The sequence below is a fragment of the Halichoeres trimaculatus genome, unplaced genomic scaffold (genome assembly GCF_033239565.1).
Source record: "Halichoeres trimaculatus isolate MK-OKI-2021-1 unplaced genomic scaffold, fHalTri1.1 fHalTri1_scaffold_11, whole genome shotgun sequence".
Taxonomy (NCBI): domain Eukaryota; kingdom Metazoa; phylum Chordata; class Actinopteri; order Labriformes; family Labridae; genus Halichoeres; species Halichoeres trimaculatus.
The window spans coordinates 14285712-14302090 of record NW_027437189.1 but is presented as its reverse complement, the minus strand read 5'-3'; the positions used below and the strand labels follow the sequence as shown (position 1 = coordinate 14302090).

Genomic DNA, 16379 nt, shown 5'->3' with positions numbered 1-16379 from the left:
GATCCAATAACAAAGGAGAGGACAGAGGGACATTTTCAGACTACTGGCTATATTCCATCAAATGAAACAGACAAAAAACAGACAGGGTGCAGCCACTTTTGATTATGAAATCATTTATGTTGCGCTTTCTCATCTTCAGACCACTCAAATTGCTTTCACACTACATTTACCCTTTCACACACATACACACACTGATAAAAGAAGCTATTATATTAAGTGCCCTACCAGCCATCAGTACTAATCACACTCACACACATCTTCAGAAGCTCAAAGTTTTGCCTTAGGAGAAACTTGTGGTTCAATGTCTTGCCTAAGGGCACTTCAATATGCAGGCTGCAGGAACCAGGGTTCAAACCTCTAACCTTCAGGTTGAGAGATGACCCACCGTACCACTTAGCCACATGCACCCAATTCCTACGGTTTCATCACCTCATAAACACTGCAATTTAAACCTGTTGCGATAAGTTTATGTAAGATAATGAGACAAGAGACACTCACCTATTAAACACATTTAACTACACATTAAGATGTACACAAAGTATGCTGTGTACAGACAGTGAGATGGGATGGGCGCACAGAGAGCCCACTGCAGCAGGGAGTATAGAAGACTGCATTAGCATTCCCCATTTAGCCACTATGAGGCCGTTTCTGTGGCAACCTGCTGCCGAGCAGTAACTAGGCGACAGGAACATGGCTCTGTGTGTGTATGGTCTGTTTGCGTGCTATTGGCTTATTGATGAAGGGGAGGAGAAGGGCTTCAGCGAAAGAAAAAAAAAGGAAAAACAGGGCTACAAAGGCAAACAATGAAAAAATGGAGTCCATAAATCTTCTGTCCTGTGCTTTTGTGTACTCGGCCTCCTGGCTTTTCACGCTGCAGGTAGAGACCTAATGATTCTAGGTGGGGAGTCTTCTCAGCACGACTTGGTGACATTTGCGCTTTACGGTATCTTGGCAGTCATGGCTGAGGGCTCTGTGGAGAGTGAATGTCACAGTCAGACCTCCTATAAGCCAGAAGAAAAGAGGTCAATTAAGTGCTATCATTGCACAGAAACACACATCACTGGCTGCTGAATTAATGCTCTTAACAGACAACATGCTGCACTGTGAATAATGGACCCAGAGCAACAGTAAGGTCTCTGAGTTCGATCTCTGTCCTCATGGGCGTGCTGACTGATCAGCAGTATTTGCAGGATCTATCTTCACCTGTATCAACACCGTAACTGCTGAAGACTTCAGAGCTTCTTCAAGACAGAGTGCTCGTGTCATGAGGGGAGTCAGAGGAGTGAGACAGGTCACAGCACTTAAACCTGGCCATGAACACGGCTGTGCTCCCCCCTCTCCCATTTTGGCTGACATGGTAGGGGGACTGTAGACAGAGAGGAGGGAGAGCAAGAGCAAGAGGGGGGGATAGTTAGCGGTAGGCTGACATGTCTTTGTTCAGACCCAGTGCTGCAGTGTGCTGCAGTGCAGATGATGTCATCTCCACCTGCTGCCTGCTGCTCCAAATGCGATGCACGTCCACTGCAGAGGGAAGACGGGGAGGGGGGAGACGAGTGGGAGGGCAGGAGGAGGAGACGTGGAAGGGGAGCAGCCAAAGAGAGCTGCAACAACACGGTGACGCAGCAGACGCCCTCCCACTTCCCTGGTTTACTCCCTTGTGACGGTGTGTGGCGGCAGACGTGGTCACTCTCACACATTTGTAGCAGACTGTGACATGCTATTTTTAAAAACATGGGCTCAAAATGAGGAGGATCACTATTTATTACATATAGAACACGTGGTTGAGAGTTGGAAAGTCTATGAAAGTTTAAACTGCCAGCTGTCAGTACACAAATATGACTTCTAGAACCAAGCAAAGTCTGGTACTGTGGGGAAAATTTTAGGTATATTACCTCTTTCTCTGTGATGTGTCTCTCTGCAGAATTTGGTCTCTTGTTTATGTTTTCACCTAAATAGGATATAAAAATTCCATCTTCTTATCTTCTTAATTAATGCTAGATACCTCAATCTACCCAATTTTTCCTTTAGGTTGCACTATGAAGTGTTAGGAGGTATATTCTGAGACTTTTTCTAATGAGACAAACAAACTGAATAAATGGTGGAGGACTATTCATCGTTACAGTCTTACAAACTTTTTTTAAATTACTGTAAACACATTGCTAAATGATAACCTGACTTGTCTACCCTTGGAAATGAGAGGAGAACCTCTCACCTCTGAGACACAAGGCTAAAGAGAACAGGAAACCTCCTCACTTCTGTCCTATTAATAGAGCAACAGTTGGTTCTGCTATAAAAGGAAGATTACGTATAAAAGAGTAAAAAAAACACCCAATTAAACTCTGCTACCAGAGGTCTTGAACTGGTATGACCTATAACCCAAATGAGTAATTTAGTCACTTTCCATATGAATGGCACTCATAATAAATTGCAAGTGCTGTCATGTTGGGACTGATTCTGGACTTGGTCTTGTGTACAGATTGAGAAAATAAACCCCATGAGGAAGTCACCTCTGCAGAAAATCCATACTCAAATTGCTGCAGCAAACTTTCCTCATGTTAAATCTCTACAGAGTCAGTGTTATTCCTCAGTGTGTGATGACTGACATCTTATTATGGCTCTGCTGTTGCTTTTAATAAGCTGTAATTCAAAGGCTCTCATGTCCAGCAGAGCAGAGGTGCTATACGATGTGCATAAGGTTTTAACACACACAACATTCCAACTAGCTCTGTGTGATCTGTGACTTTATGGGACAAAGCAGCAGCTTCCCATGAGACATGCTGATATACAGACGGTTAGAGGAAGGAAGGACGGGGCTGTTTATTGATACCCAGCAGAGCACAGGGGGAGTGAGAACAGGCTGAGGGGAGGAGGAAGACAGCAGGGAGGGTCACAGGTAGAGAAAGGCCAAGGGTGAAGAGAGAAGAGAGGACAGGAGTAGAGTTATTAATATAACAGACCTCCAACAGAGAGTGGAGGAACATCTTTAATCCTCACTCCTGAACCTCTGCTTGTGTTCATGCCAATCAAGTTTAGAGCCGGACCTCATTAGTTCTCTGCAGACAGTCAACTTCTCACGTGTAAGTCAGCGGAGAGAGCGGAGGGCAGCCTCCCTCTGGGCCTGTGTGTGAGCTGACTGACAGGGGCTGGTATTTGTGACCGTGCAGGGGAAGGGGCCAGGCCATCTGGCAGCAGTCCTCGCAGCTGGAACACTTGGCTGACTGTTGATCAAAGACCATCTTTACTTTGACAGGGTCTAATGAATGGTTGTGGCTTCCTTCTGTCGATTACTTTTTTTTCTCTGTGTTTCGTTCTCTTCAGCGCTTCCACAAAACTAAATGTTTGAAAGAATAACTGGAATAAATATATCTATCTTAAATGCACTGTATTAGCATAACATCAAACCTCTTTTAAGACAGCTTAAATCCATCCGTCTGCTAATTTTGGTCAGGGTTGTCAGTGGGCAGAGCAAGAAGTGAGGCTTAACTTGGACGAGTCATCAACCTGTGACAAGCCTAACACACCAAAACAGGTGATAACATTCACAATTTAGATGATTTAATTAAAAAAACTGTCTTAAAACTGTATGGGCAAAGAAACTTCAATTCATTGCTGTGAAAAAATATTTTTTTCTCTCTCTCTCTTATCCCAAAGGTTGGTTTGTAAATTTGTGTAAGAACAATCCAACATCTTTGCAAGTCTTACATATGACTGTTTAAGAATGCAGCTCAACAACAGAAATCCTTTACATGTAAGACAATCAGCTTAGTCAATATTTTTATCCCAGGACACAAAACACTAGCCAAGCCAGGCAAATTCTTGCAAAACAATGAATCCTTTCTTGCAAGACATAAAAACACTAGCACTGGATGGAAATGCAATATTGAGAGGTGGGTGTGTAATGTTGTTCCAATACAACAATGACCTGTGTTGATGTAAAATGTTACAGTAAAAAAATATAGTTCTTGTAAAGCCAGAATAAAGCAGAGTGGAGGGAACCAATGAGACCTTTGTCCCATCGTCCCAACATCCTTTGCCCACTGCTACCTGCCTAGTACAGCCAAAATGGTTGAAACTGGCGTTGGTGGTGAGGGAGAAATTGTAAACTTGAAATTTGGATGCCCCATCAGTTTTTATATCTGACTTAAAGGAGCATTTTGGTGTCCTTTTGCCAAAAAATAAGAAAGGAAAAAAGATCACAAGGTAAAAAAAAACAAACAACAACAAAGGGAACAAAGAGAAACAGCCTGACTATGGCGACCAACACACCGGGGGTTACAAGTAATGGAAGAAACCACTTGACAAATCTTCACCCCAAAAAGATTTGAAAAAATGTTCAGAAAAAAAAAAGATCCAAAAGACTGAAAAAGAAGCATTTGTAACCTCATTTTCCCGAGAGATCACTAAATACATATGCAGCTAAAAACCCACAGATATTTTTTGTGGTCAACCATGAAAGGTTCAGAAGGTGAGTAAACCAGACAATGTTTGAATGAATTACTTTTTTTTACCAGCCCCAAGCCATCACAAGAAATTTGGTAACATGGACTTATTATCTAGTCATTATCACGTTGTGGGACTTGATATTGTCACATCCCTTCTGAGAGGATGTCTCTCACCATTGCATCCAAAGAGAATCTATTCTCACGGTGTACAGAGGTTTAATAACCAAAAACAAAGGTCACAATGCCTGACTGATACTCTTTTGTTCTCCTACAAAGGTGAAGCAGCTCTTAACCTACTGGAATTGGTCCAGCTGTATAGGTCAATATGAGTTCAGTCTGAATGCTGAATAGATTCATTGTGTCACACTGAAGGTAAAATGCCAAGAGTTCACACCATAGGGATTTACTGTCACCTGCTATCGCACTAATAGAGTGATTCAGTATTGGCTTTTTGCCTTGGAGAGCAGGGTGGTTTGATTTTATTTTGAAGATGTTCAATCGATACAGTTAGAAGTACATATCATTAGCCTCTTATTTGCATAAATAACTATATACTGCCTGACACGTCAGCTAGAGGAATGAGAGCAAATAAGAGATGAGAGGAGAAATAATTCCACAGATGAGTCAATCTAATATGAAACGCAGCGACCCAGGAGATGGAACACTTCTGTTTGAATTGATAGAAAGTTAAAAACAGTCAGCTTAAAGCTTTCTCAGAGTTCTGGTGAGTTCAGATTTTCTCTTAACCTTTAAACACTAAGATAATATCCCCCTTTTTGGACCCTCCTGATTTTAATTTACAATCATGGCCAACTGAAGAATAACAAGTGGTTTAAAGCCCCCTGTTCACAGTCCATAATACAACATTGGTTTAAGATGTTTCATATCACTACTATAACTTAGACTTGGCCTTGCAATAAATCACATGATTGCAGCTGCACAACACTGGACCTGAATTTAAGAAGAAGATTTGCACAGTCCACAAAATCGTAGCAAACTTTGCAAGATTAAACAAAGCAGCACTTTCCCAGGATTGTATTATTGATAGATTGTCTAAATGGCTTTGAATAAAGAAGAAAAAAACCCTTTTGCTTTGTATGCAGACCACTTGCAGAGAAGTAAATAGTATCATAAATATTTTAAAACAAAGAACAGAGTTTGACTGGTGCATAACCTAATGTAACCCTAACACAAACCACAAATGTTAGCAGATAAACTTCAATTGACAGCTCTGCCAGAAAGAACATGACACCGCATGGTTTGCAGTAATACAAGTTATCACATGACCACTTTACAAACTGTAGACAGAAAATAAACTCTCTGTACATGTTTCTCTTTAAAGCCTCTTGTCTGTTGTGATCCATCACGTTTAGTTGTAAGCATGCACACATCACTGCTGTTACAAGAACTACTACATCCACTTTGCCTCTGTTTGTACAGCTACTAAAAACTGCTACAACAACAGAAGAAACTTCATTAAATGCTAATACTTGTTGTATCACTACAATCGACCTGCTAGCGTTACTAGTGTTAGAAACAGATGGATAGACAGATCAGAAAGAAATGATTGTGATTTGCATAGGCTAATTGTCCTTCAGTTTTTACTTTGATATGTTTGGAAGGGATTTATCAATGAAGTTTTGAGACTGTACATACTTTATCAATAAAGAATAAATCCCATTGTCACAATCATTTCATAGGAAGAGGTAGAAAATACTTTATTCCAACTTTAAGGGCAATAATGTAAATAGATAAATAGATTCAGGGATACACTGGCAGAGTGATAGCTTTGCTAATATTTCTACTCCAGCAACGATAAACACATAACAACTACATTTGTACCTAACTCCCAACCTTTACAATTCTTGTTTGATATTTTGATGCAGTAAAACCAAGATTAAATGCTCCATCTGCTGCCGGCTACACAGAGTAAACAACTTTTCATTCAAGGAGCAGGTTTAGGGACTGATATAAAGTCTACATGTTTCAGACTTCTAGTGACAAAGCATTTGGACATGTATTTGCAGGAAAGTGATTCATGCAACTTTTTTGAGATAGTCAAAAGGACACACAAACTTTGTTTTGGGATGTGCACTTTTTAAGGACAAAAAGAGGGCTTGCATTTTTCCACATCTAAAATAATAATAACCTCCCCCCTTATACTTCAAAGATGAGCAACAGGTACATGTTTGTACATCTGCATTTCTTTCACTTTCTCAGTCTGGCAGCACTGAATCAAAGCAAAGTTTGAGGACTAAACGTGGTTTAACCGGAGTCGCTGTCCACAGATCTGTGGTGCTGAAACACTCTGAGGCAGTAACACACAATTTGAAGGTGTTGTTGTATTTTGCCGCATTTTATCTGTTTGGTTGATAAAGTCAGCCTAAGCTGATATCTGAGCTATTGGACGACGTTATGAGTAAAATTCACGGGTACACGAGGAGCACACATGGATGCGACAACACTCTGCTGCGCTAAAGCAACTACCACACTTTAAACAACACGTGAAACAGCTTTAGCGGTTGGCAGTCTAAAACAGAAGCCTGGGATAGCTTGACTCAAAATTCAACTTATAAAACAACCTACAACTGGCAAGAAAGTGTCACGAATCCCTCACGTTGCGGGTTTTTCTCGAAAGTACTCTGAATTCATGTGCACGAGAGTTTTAAGTTATTTCAAAGGTTATAACGTTAACGCTGATATTGTTTGTCTTTGAAGGCATCTTGAGAAGTCTTGTCGTGAGTCAGGAGTTAGCTACTATAAACGTCAACTCTCCTGTGCTCTGCAATGAGGCAGAGTCACATGAAACACTTGGAGAAAAGCATGTGGTCCAAATAGGGCATTTCTTTTCAACTCTACAGCAGCACATAGCTTTAACTTGTGCTAAATTCACCCACATCGAGTAAGCATGCGGCGTGTTCAAAGAACTACAACTTCTCAAGGCACACATGAAATAAAAAAAAAACAGCTCAAACACAACACAAACACAGCACAGCACAGCACTACAGCCATAAGTTGAACTTAACGCTGCTAACCTTCTATTTTATTATCCATTGGTAGAGTCCACCTCAAAGAAAAAATACTGCCCCTTTTGTCTTTTAGTAGACGCAGGTGTCATTCACTGGCATCCTGACCCCATGAAGTCCAACCAAAGACCCAAATTGCAGTTTAGCCTCCACAGTCTCACGGTGAGGCTACTGAATGGTGTAACACGGAGAAACCATAAAAAATATAAATCCTTGGTGTTGCCTGAATCTCAATCTCAACAGAGCACTCGTCAACAATAGAACAAAGTGAGAGAAGAGAGCGACGTGAGGAGAGAGAGGGAGAGAGGAGGAAGACCACTCACTACTCTTCCACCTCTAATAGCCCCCTCCTCCTTCACTTGTTTCACCTCACACACATGCACACTTTTCCTTGTGTTTCTAGTAGTCGCTGCTATCCCAGCAGCCTGCAGTAAAATGACAAAATACCGCTGCTAGGAGACGTTGTGCGCACGTGCCGCCGGTAAACAGACGCCCTAATTCCCGTTTGTCGCCTTCTCCTCGCGCTGTTGTCCTACTCCTAAAATTTCGCGCCTGATTCTGTTATTATTGCTGTATTCTGCATGTAATGCTTATTATTCCATACATGTTATTGCGAAAAAAAAATCAAAATAAAAAGACACTCTGCTCGACGCATGTTAAATCGGTTAGATTCTCGCCTTTCCCCCGTTTAAAGACGACAGGACTCGCGTGCCTCCAGTGCAGCCTTCGTCTGAAACTAAATCTTTTTCTGTTTGCGGTAGTTTACCATGTTTACTCAAACACGCCCACTCCTCCGCTCCTGCATTGTGTGTACGGTCTGCCGTTTGTCACGCCGGTGGAGTCAGACTCAGAGTCAGTACTACAGTCTCCCCCTCACCACTATCACTGTATGACGGTATGCGAGGCTGTAATTTGGTAGACCCCTGCGAACCTCTCCCGGATCGGGTCGTGGAATCAGAGCTCAGGGGCTTACAGGGGCGGACGATGAGGGTTCTGCAGCTCCGGCAGCTTTCTCTGTCCTGCCCATGGCGCCGTACCTGCAGTGCTGCAGAGAAAAGCGCCCCTTCCCCCACTCTGCATTATGACAAATCAAGGCAGGCAGGCAGCTGTGCCATTAGCACATCATAGCACAGTGAGTCTTCCGTGGAAGAACAAACTCACAAAGCCGTGTAGCACACCGCTGCAGACTATATGTTGCACGTCTGGCACGTAATGTCAGCCTGTGGTTAATCAGGTGACTGAGTAAAGGGGGTTAAGGAGCTCGGGTTTGTACAGTCACGTCAACAAACATGAATCTTGGCACATTATTATTTGGAGAGTGGAAAACTCGAGGCGAGCTATCATTATTCAGTCAGATGTGCATTGCCTCTTTCTTTTCCATATTGCCTTAAGACTCGGCAGAGTTTACTGAATGCATCCTGCTTGAATTCTGAAACGAGTGATATATTCTTGATATCAAAGCCTGAAATGTATTTCTCTGTGGTTCAAGGTTGCAAAGAAAAACCAAGCAGAGCAGAACCTTTACTTTTCTGAGACGAAAAACAAATGTCATCATTTATCCCCATGCTTCTTTTGAGTTGCTGTCCACAGTGAGGTGGTCCTAAAGCTTGTGGTCACTTAACCTTTCCTGACTAGCCCTTTCCTCTTGGTCATATCTAGATAAATTAAGCTTAACAAAATGATCATTAGATGTATCCAGAGCTCTGAAAGTATGCAAATAAAAATGTTGTCTTCATTATATCAATCTTTTGCAATGTTTTTAAAACTTTGTTGTCGTGTGATTTTTAAAAGTTTGATTTTTAACCAGCCTTAACGTAACTTAAACATAATTTTTTATTCAAACTTCACTCTTTTTTCAGGGAAAAAAAGACAATATCAGTGGCTGAATAGCAGGATGCAACACGTAAGTAAACCAAATCGTACCATTCATAAAAAAAGACAAAATCTCCCTTTAAAGGCTCAAACTAGAGTATTTTTAATGTCAGTTTCCCAAAAGAGCAGACAACAGCTTGCATCGAAGCAAAAAAAATAAATAATGTGAGCCAGTAGGTAAAGGGTTAAGATAAGTAAGGTAATAGGGTGGGCTGTGTTTTCCCTGAGACAGTCAGCTCCTCCTTAACTGGTTCTGTGAATGGGCCAGTGAGGCAGTAGGGTATGAATGGCGGAGGGATCCACTGGTACTGCCGTGTATGGGAGCCGCCAGCGCTCGATTACTCACTCCCACTCCCTCAAGGGCCGTCTGCAATGCAGCTGTCCTGTGAGCCTGAGCTTCGCCGTGCCCTACTTTATCCTGTCAATGCGTGAGCACTGCAGCAGTGCTACCCTTACAGCACACACACACGAACACACACACACACACACACACACACACACACACACACACACACACACACACACACACACACACACACACACACACATAGATGCACAATGACTTACATACTCATTACATGGTGGTGAACATGTGGTTGACTGACTCACTTAATATGAGTCTATCTATCAGAATGGAAATTTGCCAGCCCTGCAGCACCTATTGTTGTTGGAGGCATCTACAGTTCTGATCTATGACAGACACTTTACTGTACGAGGATAACACATAACAATCACAACACTGTGTTTAAAAAGCACTGTCCAAACTCATCGCTATTATCATCCTGCTGTGAACACCGTTCCTCCCGAGCTCTGCTACTGGTCAAGATAAACAGAGTGTTTCTATTCTGACCCAAAGAAAAACAACCAAACTTCAAATGAGAAATTGTAAAGCTGTGGCATAGAGTTGTAATTCATTGCACCATTTGCAAATTGAGCAAACATTTGCCTTTTTACCCCCCAATTTTTCTTTTGCTTGTGTTGAATCAGATTTTTTAATTGGGGAAAAGTGGCATGAATCAGGTGCCAAAACATGGTTTCAGCCAATTAGGTAGAGTTGTGCTGCACACTTATACCTGTGCCAGCTGCTCTCCCTCTTCCACATACTTATCCAGGAGAAACACAACTTCAGCATCGAAGCAAAAAGAGAAAAACACCTCCCAGATTGAGGGAAACATGTTGAGAGAAGTAGCTCTGGCTGTTCAATAAATATGAGGCAAGAGTTTCAGGATTACAGACCATACTTTAAACAAACTAATCCCAAAAGAGCAACCTGTGCATGCTAGAGAAATTTACCAAAACACATGACATATTACAATGCCTACTGACAACAACTTTTCACTTAGTTTAACAGCCTCTACACATACATCGGAGAAGCTTTCTCCACATAAATCCTCTTTGTGAGGGACCCTAGAACCAGCATATTCAAAGACAAGAGACAAAAGATTTATTGTTAAACAAATTATCATTTTGTTTAAGTTCAAACTTTGTACTCTTGTCACTCTAATGAGATGGAACTACATTAATCATAACAAAACTTGAACCTTTAAAGTATGAGTGAAATTCTTTGCCAGGCAGAAAGTCGCATACTTTGTTTGGATATGTTAAAGCAAATCTAAACCTGAAATCGATCCTTTAGGAGTGTCTTGTGCATTTTAACAATGCTGTGCAGACATATTTGGCTCCAGGGAGAGCTACTTTATAAGTTGTTAACAGAGGACTTATTATACATCATGGTGCAGCAGGTCATCAATCACGATCAACAAAGCCACAGGAGGATTTCAGAGCCAGTCAGAACAATGATAAGTTAAGGACAGAAGTAGAAAGGAGAATCAGAGAGGACAGAGAGAAAGTGAGGTAGGAAGTCGGAGCAAGAGTCGACAGCAGATGTAAAACTGAAAACTGACCATCCAGCGAGAGCCAGTCGTGCTGAGATGATGGCAGTGAAGGGAGAGCGCGGGCCTTGTACTCAAACACCACAGAGTTGGAGATGATCTGGTTGCTGACAGCCACCTGTAGCGTCACCAGTCCAGTGTCATGGGCTGGAGAGGGAGAGGATCATTACCATTGGGAGCCAATAACATAATATATATATATATATACAACAGTGTAATCAGATCTGTTTGGTCTTCATTACCAGCTTAATGTTCTACTATTCTTTTGGAGTAGAACAAATATTTACAATTTATGACCAAAAAGCAGATGATGTTAATATAATTCAAGTGTTTATATTAATTAAAATCATTGCATGATTTCCCATGATGCCATGTCCTGCTGAACCCCAACACAGCACTTTCATGTTTCTTTCAATCTTCATGTTTACCCTCAGCAGCTGGTCTCATCTTCATTTTGGGTCTCTCAAGCCTTTATAAAGAGATTAAACAGTGGATACTGTAGGAACTGAGGGGTTGTTCACTATGAGGATGACAGCCTCTGTTTATAGTGTGCGCAACTTAACATCTTAGCCAAGCAGCACCCCCTGCTGCTACTTCTGATACAGGACTTAGAGTCATGTAAACGCTAACACAACCACAGTTCCAAAAGTAGTTTTGAATATATTCAGACCTTATCATTCTCGTTAAATGTCATAGCAGCTTGTTTGATCAGTCATGAAAACTGTCATTGTGCTCATAAACTTCCTTCCTGTACTTGATTTTGTCTGTGATCTCCTGTCCTACCTGGGCAGTAGCAGCGCAGCACTCCTGGTTGGATGAGAGATGCTGGGACTGAAATCTGGTCGAACAGGCAGCTGTAGTTTGAGCTGGCTTCCTGCCAGGGCCCCGTGATCAGCACCTTAACTCCACCCTAGATAAAAAAAAAAAAATAGGGCACACAAGCTTCATAACACACCTGTCAGGTCAGGTGGCAGTGTCCTGGATGACATTATTTGTTGTAGCCTGCCATCTAGGGAGCAGAGAGGAGAACAACACCAAGGACAGGGAATTGACTTCCTTAAAAAGGTCTCCTCTGCCACCATGTGGACAAGTAAAATTAGTTCAACAAAGCTGTGTTTCACGAAACACTCAATCAAGGTCGATGCTGCCCTCATGAGGTGGAAGAGGGGTATTACTGATGATGGACAAATAATCATGACAAAATCAGAGTATAAGGCAAAGAGAGAATTTAAACATGTTACTCATAAAATCAAACCGTTCTTGCCTGTTTTTTGTTGCATTTATATTTGAAGCAATGAGCTAATGCTTGATGTTGTAATGAAGATACATTGATAAAAAATGACAGCCTCATGAAAGGAAAACCTTTTCAGTCCAAACACTAAGTTGGTCTCTTTTGGAATATTTGGTGTACTCATTCTGCTTTTTTTTTTTTTTTTTTACTATTTAAAACAAAATAAAACATGCTTACTTTATTTTGTAACACTATCATACTTTCATATTGTTTGGATATGACTGCAGTAGTTTGTAGTTTCTAAATAATGAAGATATTCTGTAGTTGAATTCCCATTTCCATACGAGCAGAGTCTCTCTCTACTTTTAAGAGATGTCGGAAGGCTCATCAAACAAAAGCATCCGCTAAATAGAATTGTACAATTGTCTGGATTCCATACCCAGGTAACTCTGTAGTTATAGCTGATCCCAGTTTTGAGTCAACAGTAGTTGTGAAGAAGACCAAAAACTCAAAGGATTTTAAACAAAAAATGTCAACAAATAAATAGATCAATGCCAAGAAGGGATTTGTTGTAAGTTAAAATAAGGAACCTACATAGTCAGTCTTTCAAACTTATGAGAAACTTTAAGAAATATTTCAAGATATTTCAAAATATTGGCCCTTTTGTTTAAAAATAATAGAGAACTGTGGTGGAAGGCTATAAATAAAGCTTCAGAGGAGGGACATTTTTGGCACCCCCTTGTGGATAAAGCTGCACTTCTAGTCGCTTTACTGTACTTTTCATGTACATTTGTAAGTAGGCTATTTTTTTCCCAACAGAAGAAACCAAAAAATGAATGTTTGCAGTGTAAAAAGAAAAAAAGTATTTTCTGCAGTGGGCTGCCAATGTCAGTAAGCTGTCCTGTCATTGATCACAAAGCTTATCTATTAGTTTATGACTTGAGATGTTCTCAATCTTTATACAATTAATTAAAAAACAAAACAAAACAAGGGTCCCTATTTTCCCTCTCCCTTAAATTGACACCATAAATTATGATCAATTTAAAAAAGGAGTGAATAAAAGAAGGGAATAAAACTAAGGGCTTAATGTCACTGATCTGGTCTGAAAGCTGGTTTGTTGTGGAGGAGAATGGTGAGAATATCTGAATTATACACAATTTTTTAAAAAAAAGAGTTTTAGGAACATATTATATTTTTAAAAAGGATACTTTAGTTTTTTTAAAATAACCCCCCCCCCCCAAAAAAAAAAACAAAACAAAAAAAAAAAGCACTTTAGGTAATAAGATTTGAATCTGATTACTGAAAATTTTTTGAACTGCTAGGCAAACCTGACTCAGAGATTCTATTGAGTGGAATCCTCAACAGAGCAATAAGGTTTCAACATGAATATTTCATTCAAAAGATGGCCGTGCGGCAAACACAAAACACAAAACCCCTGTCCCTTACCTCAGGGTAGGACCACTCAGGTGAGTAGTCGGTGACCATGAACAGGCGGCTTGTGGCCTGAAGCATCCCCAAAGCCCCCTGTGCCACAGCTGCAGACACCACCTCTGCTACATTCATGAAGGACAATGATCCTGCCTCTCCTGTGTTCCCCCCTGCTCCAGCACCCCCACTCAGAGACTGGGGGCTGCAGCAGGGCTGAAGGCAGAGCTCAGAGGGGTTGTAGCCAGAGCCCCTGGTCCCTCCATCTTCCTGGCCCTGCTGGGAGGCCCCACTGGCAGCATTCTGACTATCAGAGCTGTGGGATGTGACCAGTTGGTGAGCATACAGCGTCCCTCCTGCTGACATAGTAGTTCCACTGGTGTCCACTGAGATGAAGTCGTTAATGAGGTCAGAGAACTGGTTCCCAAAAGAGATGTCAAAGTGATCCAGACTGATCTCCATGCCGGTCCCTCCTGCTCCTCCATTACTAGCTGCCCCACCCAGGCCCTGGTGGGTCCCCACAGTGTTGTAGAGTCCCTGCACCATGTTTGTTCCCTGGAGGAGAGGCTGCAGCTGTTGTTGCTGCTGGGAGCGGCCACTACCATCACTGTTGTTTCCATTATGTATTGCTTCACCTGCACCTCCTGTCCCTCCTGCACCATCTGGGGCTTGTTGCAGGTAGTGATCTGCTCCTCCTCCCTCGGTGTTTCTAGCCCCACAGGCCTGGATGTGGTCCCCTGGTTTGAGTAAATTATCTGATCCATTCTCAGTAGCTCCAGCTTGAGCTGAATTCACTCCACTTTGTTGCTCTAGACCAACCACCTCCTCATGCTCTGCACCCAAGCCAGGAAAGGTCCCCTGGTACTGTAGCAGCTGGAGGGAACCAGCCTGGCTGGGCCCCTCAGTAGGTGAGCCCCCGTTACAATTGGCCCTGTGCTGGCTCTGATGGGCCTGGTGGTGATGGTGGAGGTGTCCGTTGCTGCCCGGGGAATCTGTCTTCACCACCTGCAGCCCCATGAAAGCTCCAGAGTCATGGGAGTTGTGCTCCATCAAGTGTGTTTTCTGGTTCAGTCCAGGCCTCCCCTGCTGAGCCTGGCCAGTCTGAGAGCCATCCTGAAGGAAGAAGCTGGGTGACCGACTCTGATGCTGTATGTGAGGGCTTGACATGGCCTGGCCGTAGCTCACTGCTGCTCCAGAGGAATAGTCCTGCTTGGCATCAATGGCACTGAAATCCATCTGCTCCAGGGTGGTGCTAGGACTCAGACCACCACCAGAGGGGAGCAGAGAGCCTCCTGCTGTCAGGGAAAGGTTTCCTTGGCCTGAACCTGCACCAGATGATACATTGACCCCACTCCCACAATTCACTGCCCCCACCTGGTAGCCACTCTCCTTCGCCAGCTGCTGCTCAAAAGACGTGTCCTCTGTCTTGATGTTTTTCACCAAAGCAGAGCTGTAGGTGTAACCATTGTCGGACATGGTGGGGGAACGCTGCAGGCTGCCATTCGTGTTAATGGAGGAGGACGTATTCGAGGGGTTGCCCTCTGTCTTCATTGCACTGCCTCCATACGTCTGGCCTTGTTTGGGGTTATTCAGGAAGCAGTCAGGGTCAAAGTTCATATTGGTCTCTGGGATCTTCATGTTTCCAGAGTCCAGACTGCTCGAGAGGACCAGTTCTTCAGGCACCCCAGCTGTGGTCAGCATGGTTAGATTATCTCCTGCAGCGTTTGTCCCAGGCTCCCCTGCTCCTCCTCCACCAGGGAAGGCAAACTTATGACGATCAGAGGCCACAGACAGCACCAAGCCCTGTGAGGTGGCATCTGCTCCCATCAGGTGACTGTTGGGGCCTCCAGTGGGAGACATGCTGTAGACAGGGTCTCCTGTGACCTCAGACATAAAAACACTCTGGGACAGGCCTGACATTACCGAGGCCACATGGCTCATCCCTGTCACAACGGGGCTGTCAGCCATGTCTGGATCACTGTTGAGGCCGCTGCTGATGGAGACAGGGGAGTTTTGTGTCGTGTCAGGGACCTCCACCTGGTTAGTGGACGACACCTCTGTGCTGTTCTGATGGAGCAGGACAGGTTTGTGGACTTTGCCATTGCGTTTCTCTCTGGCACTGCCCCCTCCACCACCTCCGCCAGAGCTTTTGCCTCCACCATGGGTGCTGTGCTCCGTTTTCCCCTCGGACACATCGTTGTTCTGGACCTCAGAGTGAGCGCTGCTGTAGCCACCTGAGCGGGGATCCACTTTTGGGGAGATGATGCGATGTTTGGCGCTGTTGCATTTGTGGTGCACACTGCTCCCTGCACCTGTGTGATGACAAAAAGAGAAAAGACATGGATGGAAGAGTACAAAAATAGCACAATTACAAGAAAAATACATTAAACTGTATTTGAAACTTGGGTTTCTACTTAATAGCAGGGACAAAGACAGATGATCTGTTAGTTTTTGAATGAATGAGTTTGTGAAGAATGATTTTGTTCTCAGG

The 16379-nt window shown here is 42.9% G+C and overlaps 1 protein-coding gene across 9 annotated transcripts in view; it reads right to left on the bottom strand.

The window, feature by feature from the left end:
* The window catches only part of camta1a (calmodulin binding transcription activator 1a), a 352944-nt gene that overhangs the window by 15181 nt on the left and 321384 nt on the right, over window positions 1-16379 (bottom strand). For all 9 annotated transcript variants that reach the window (XM_074680714.1, XM_074680709.1, XM_074680710.1 and 6 more), the window contains 3 exons: window positions 13910-16200; window positions 12016-12142; window positions 11245-11379 (listed from right to left, as the gene is read on the bottom strand). In XM_074680714.1, the coding sequence (XP_074536815.1) occupies window positions 11245-11379; window positions 12016-12142; window positions 13910-16200 (2553 nt within the window). The remainder of the gene's footprint in view (window positions 1-11244; window positions 11380-12015; window positions 12143-13909; window positions 16201-16379) is intronic.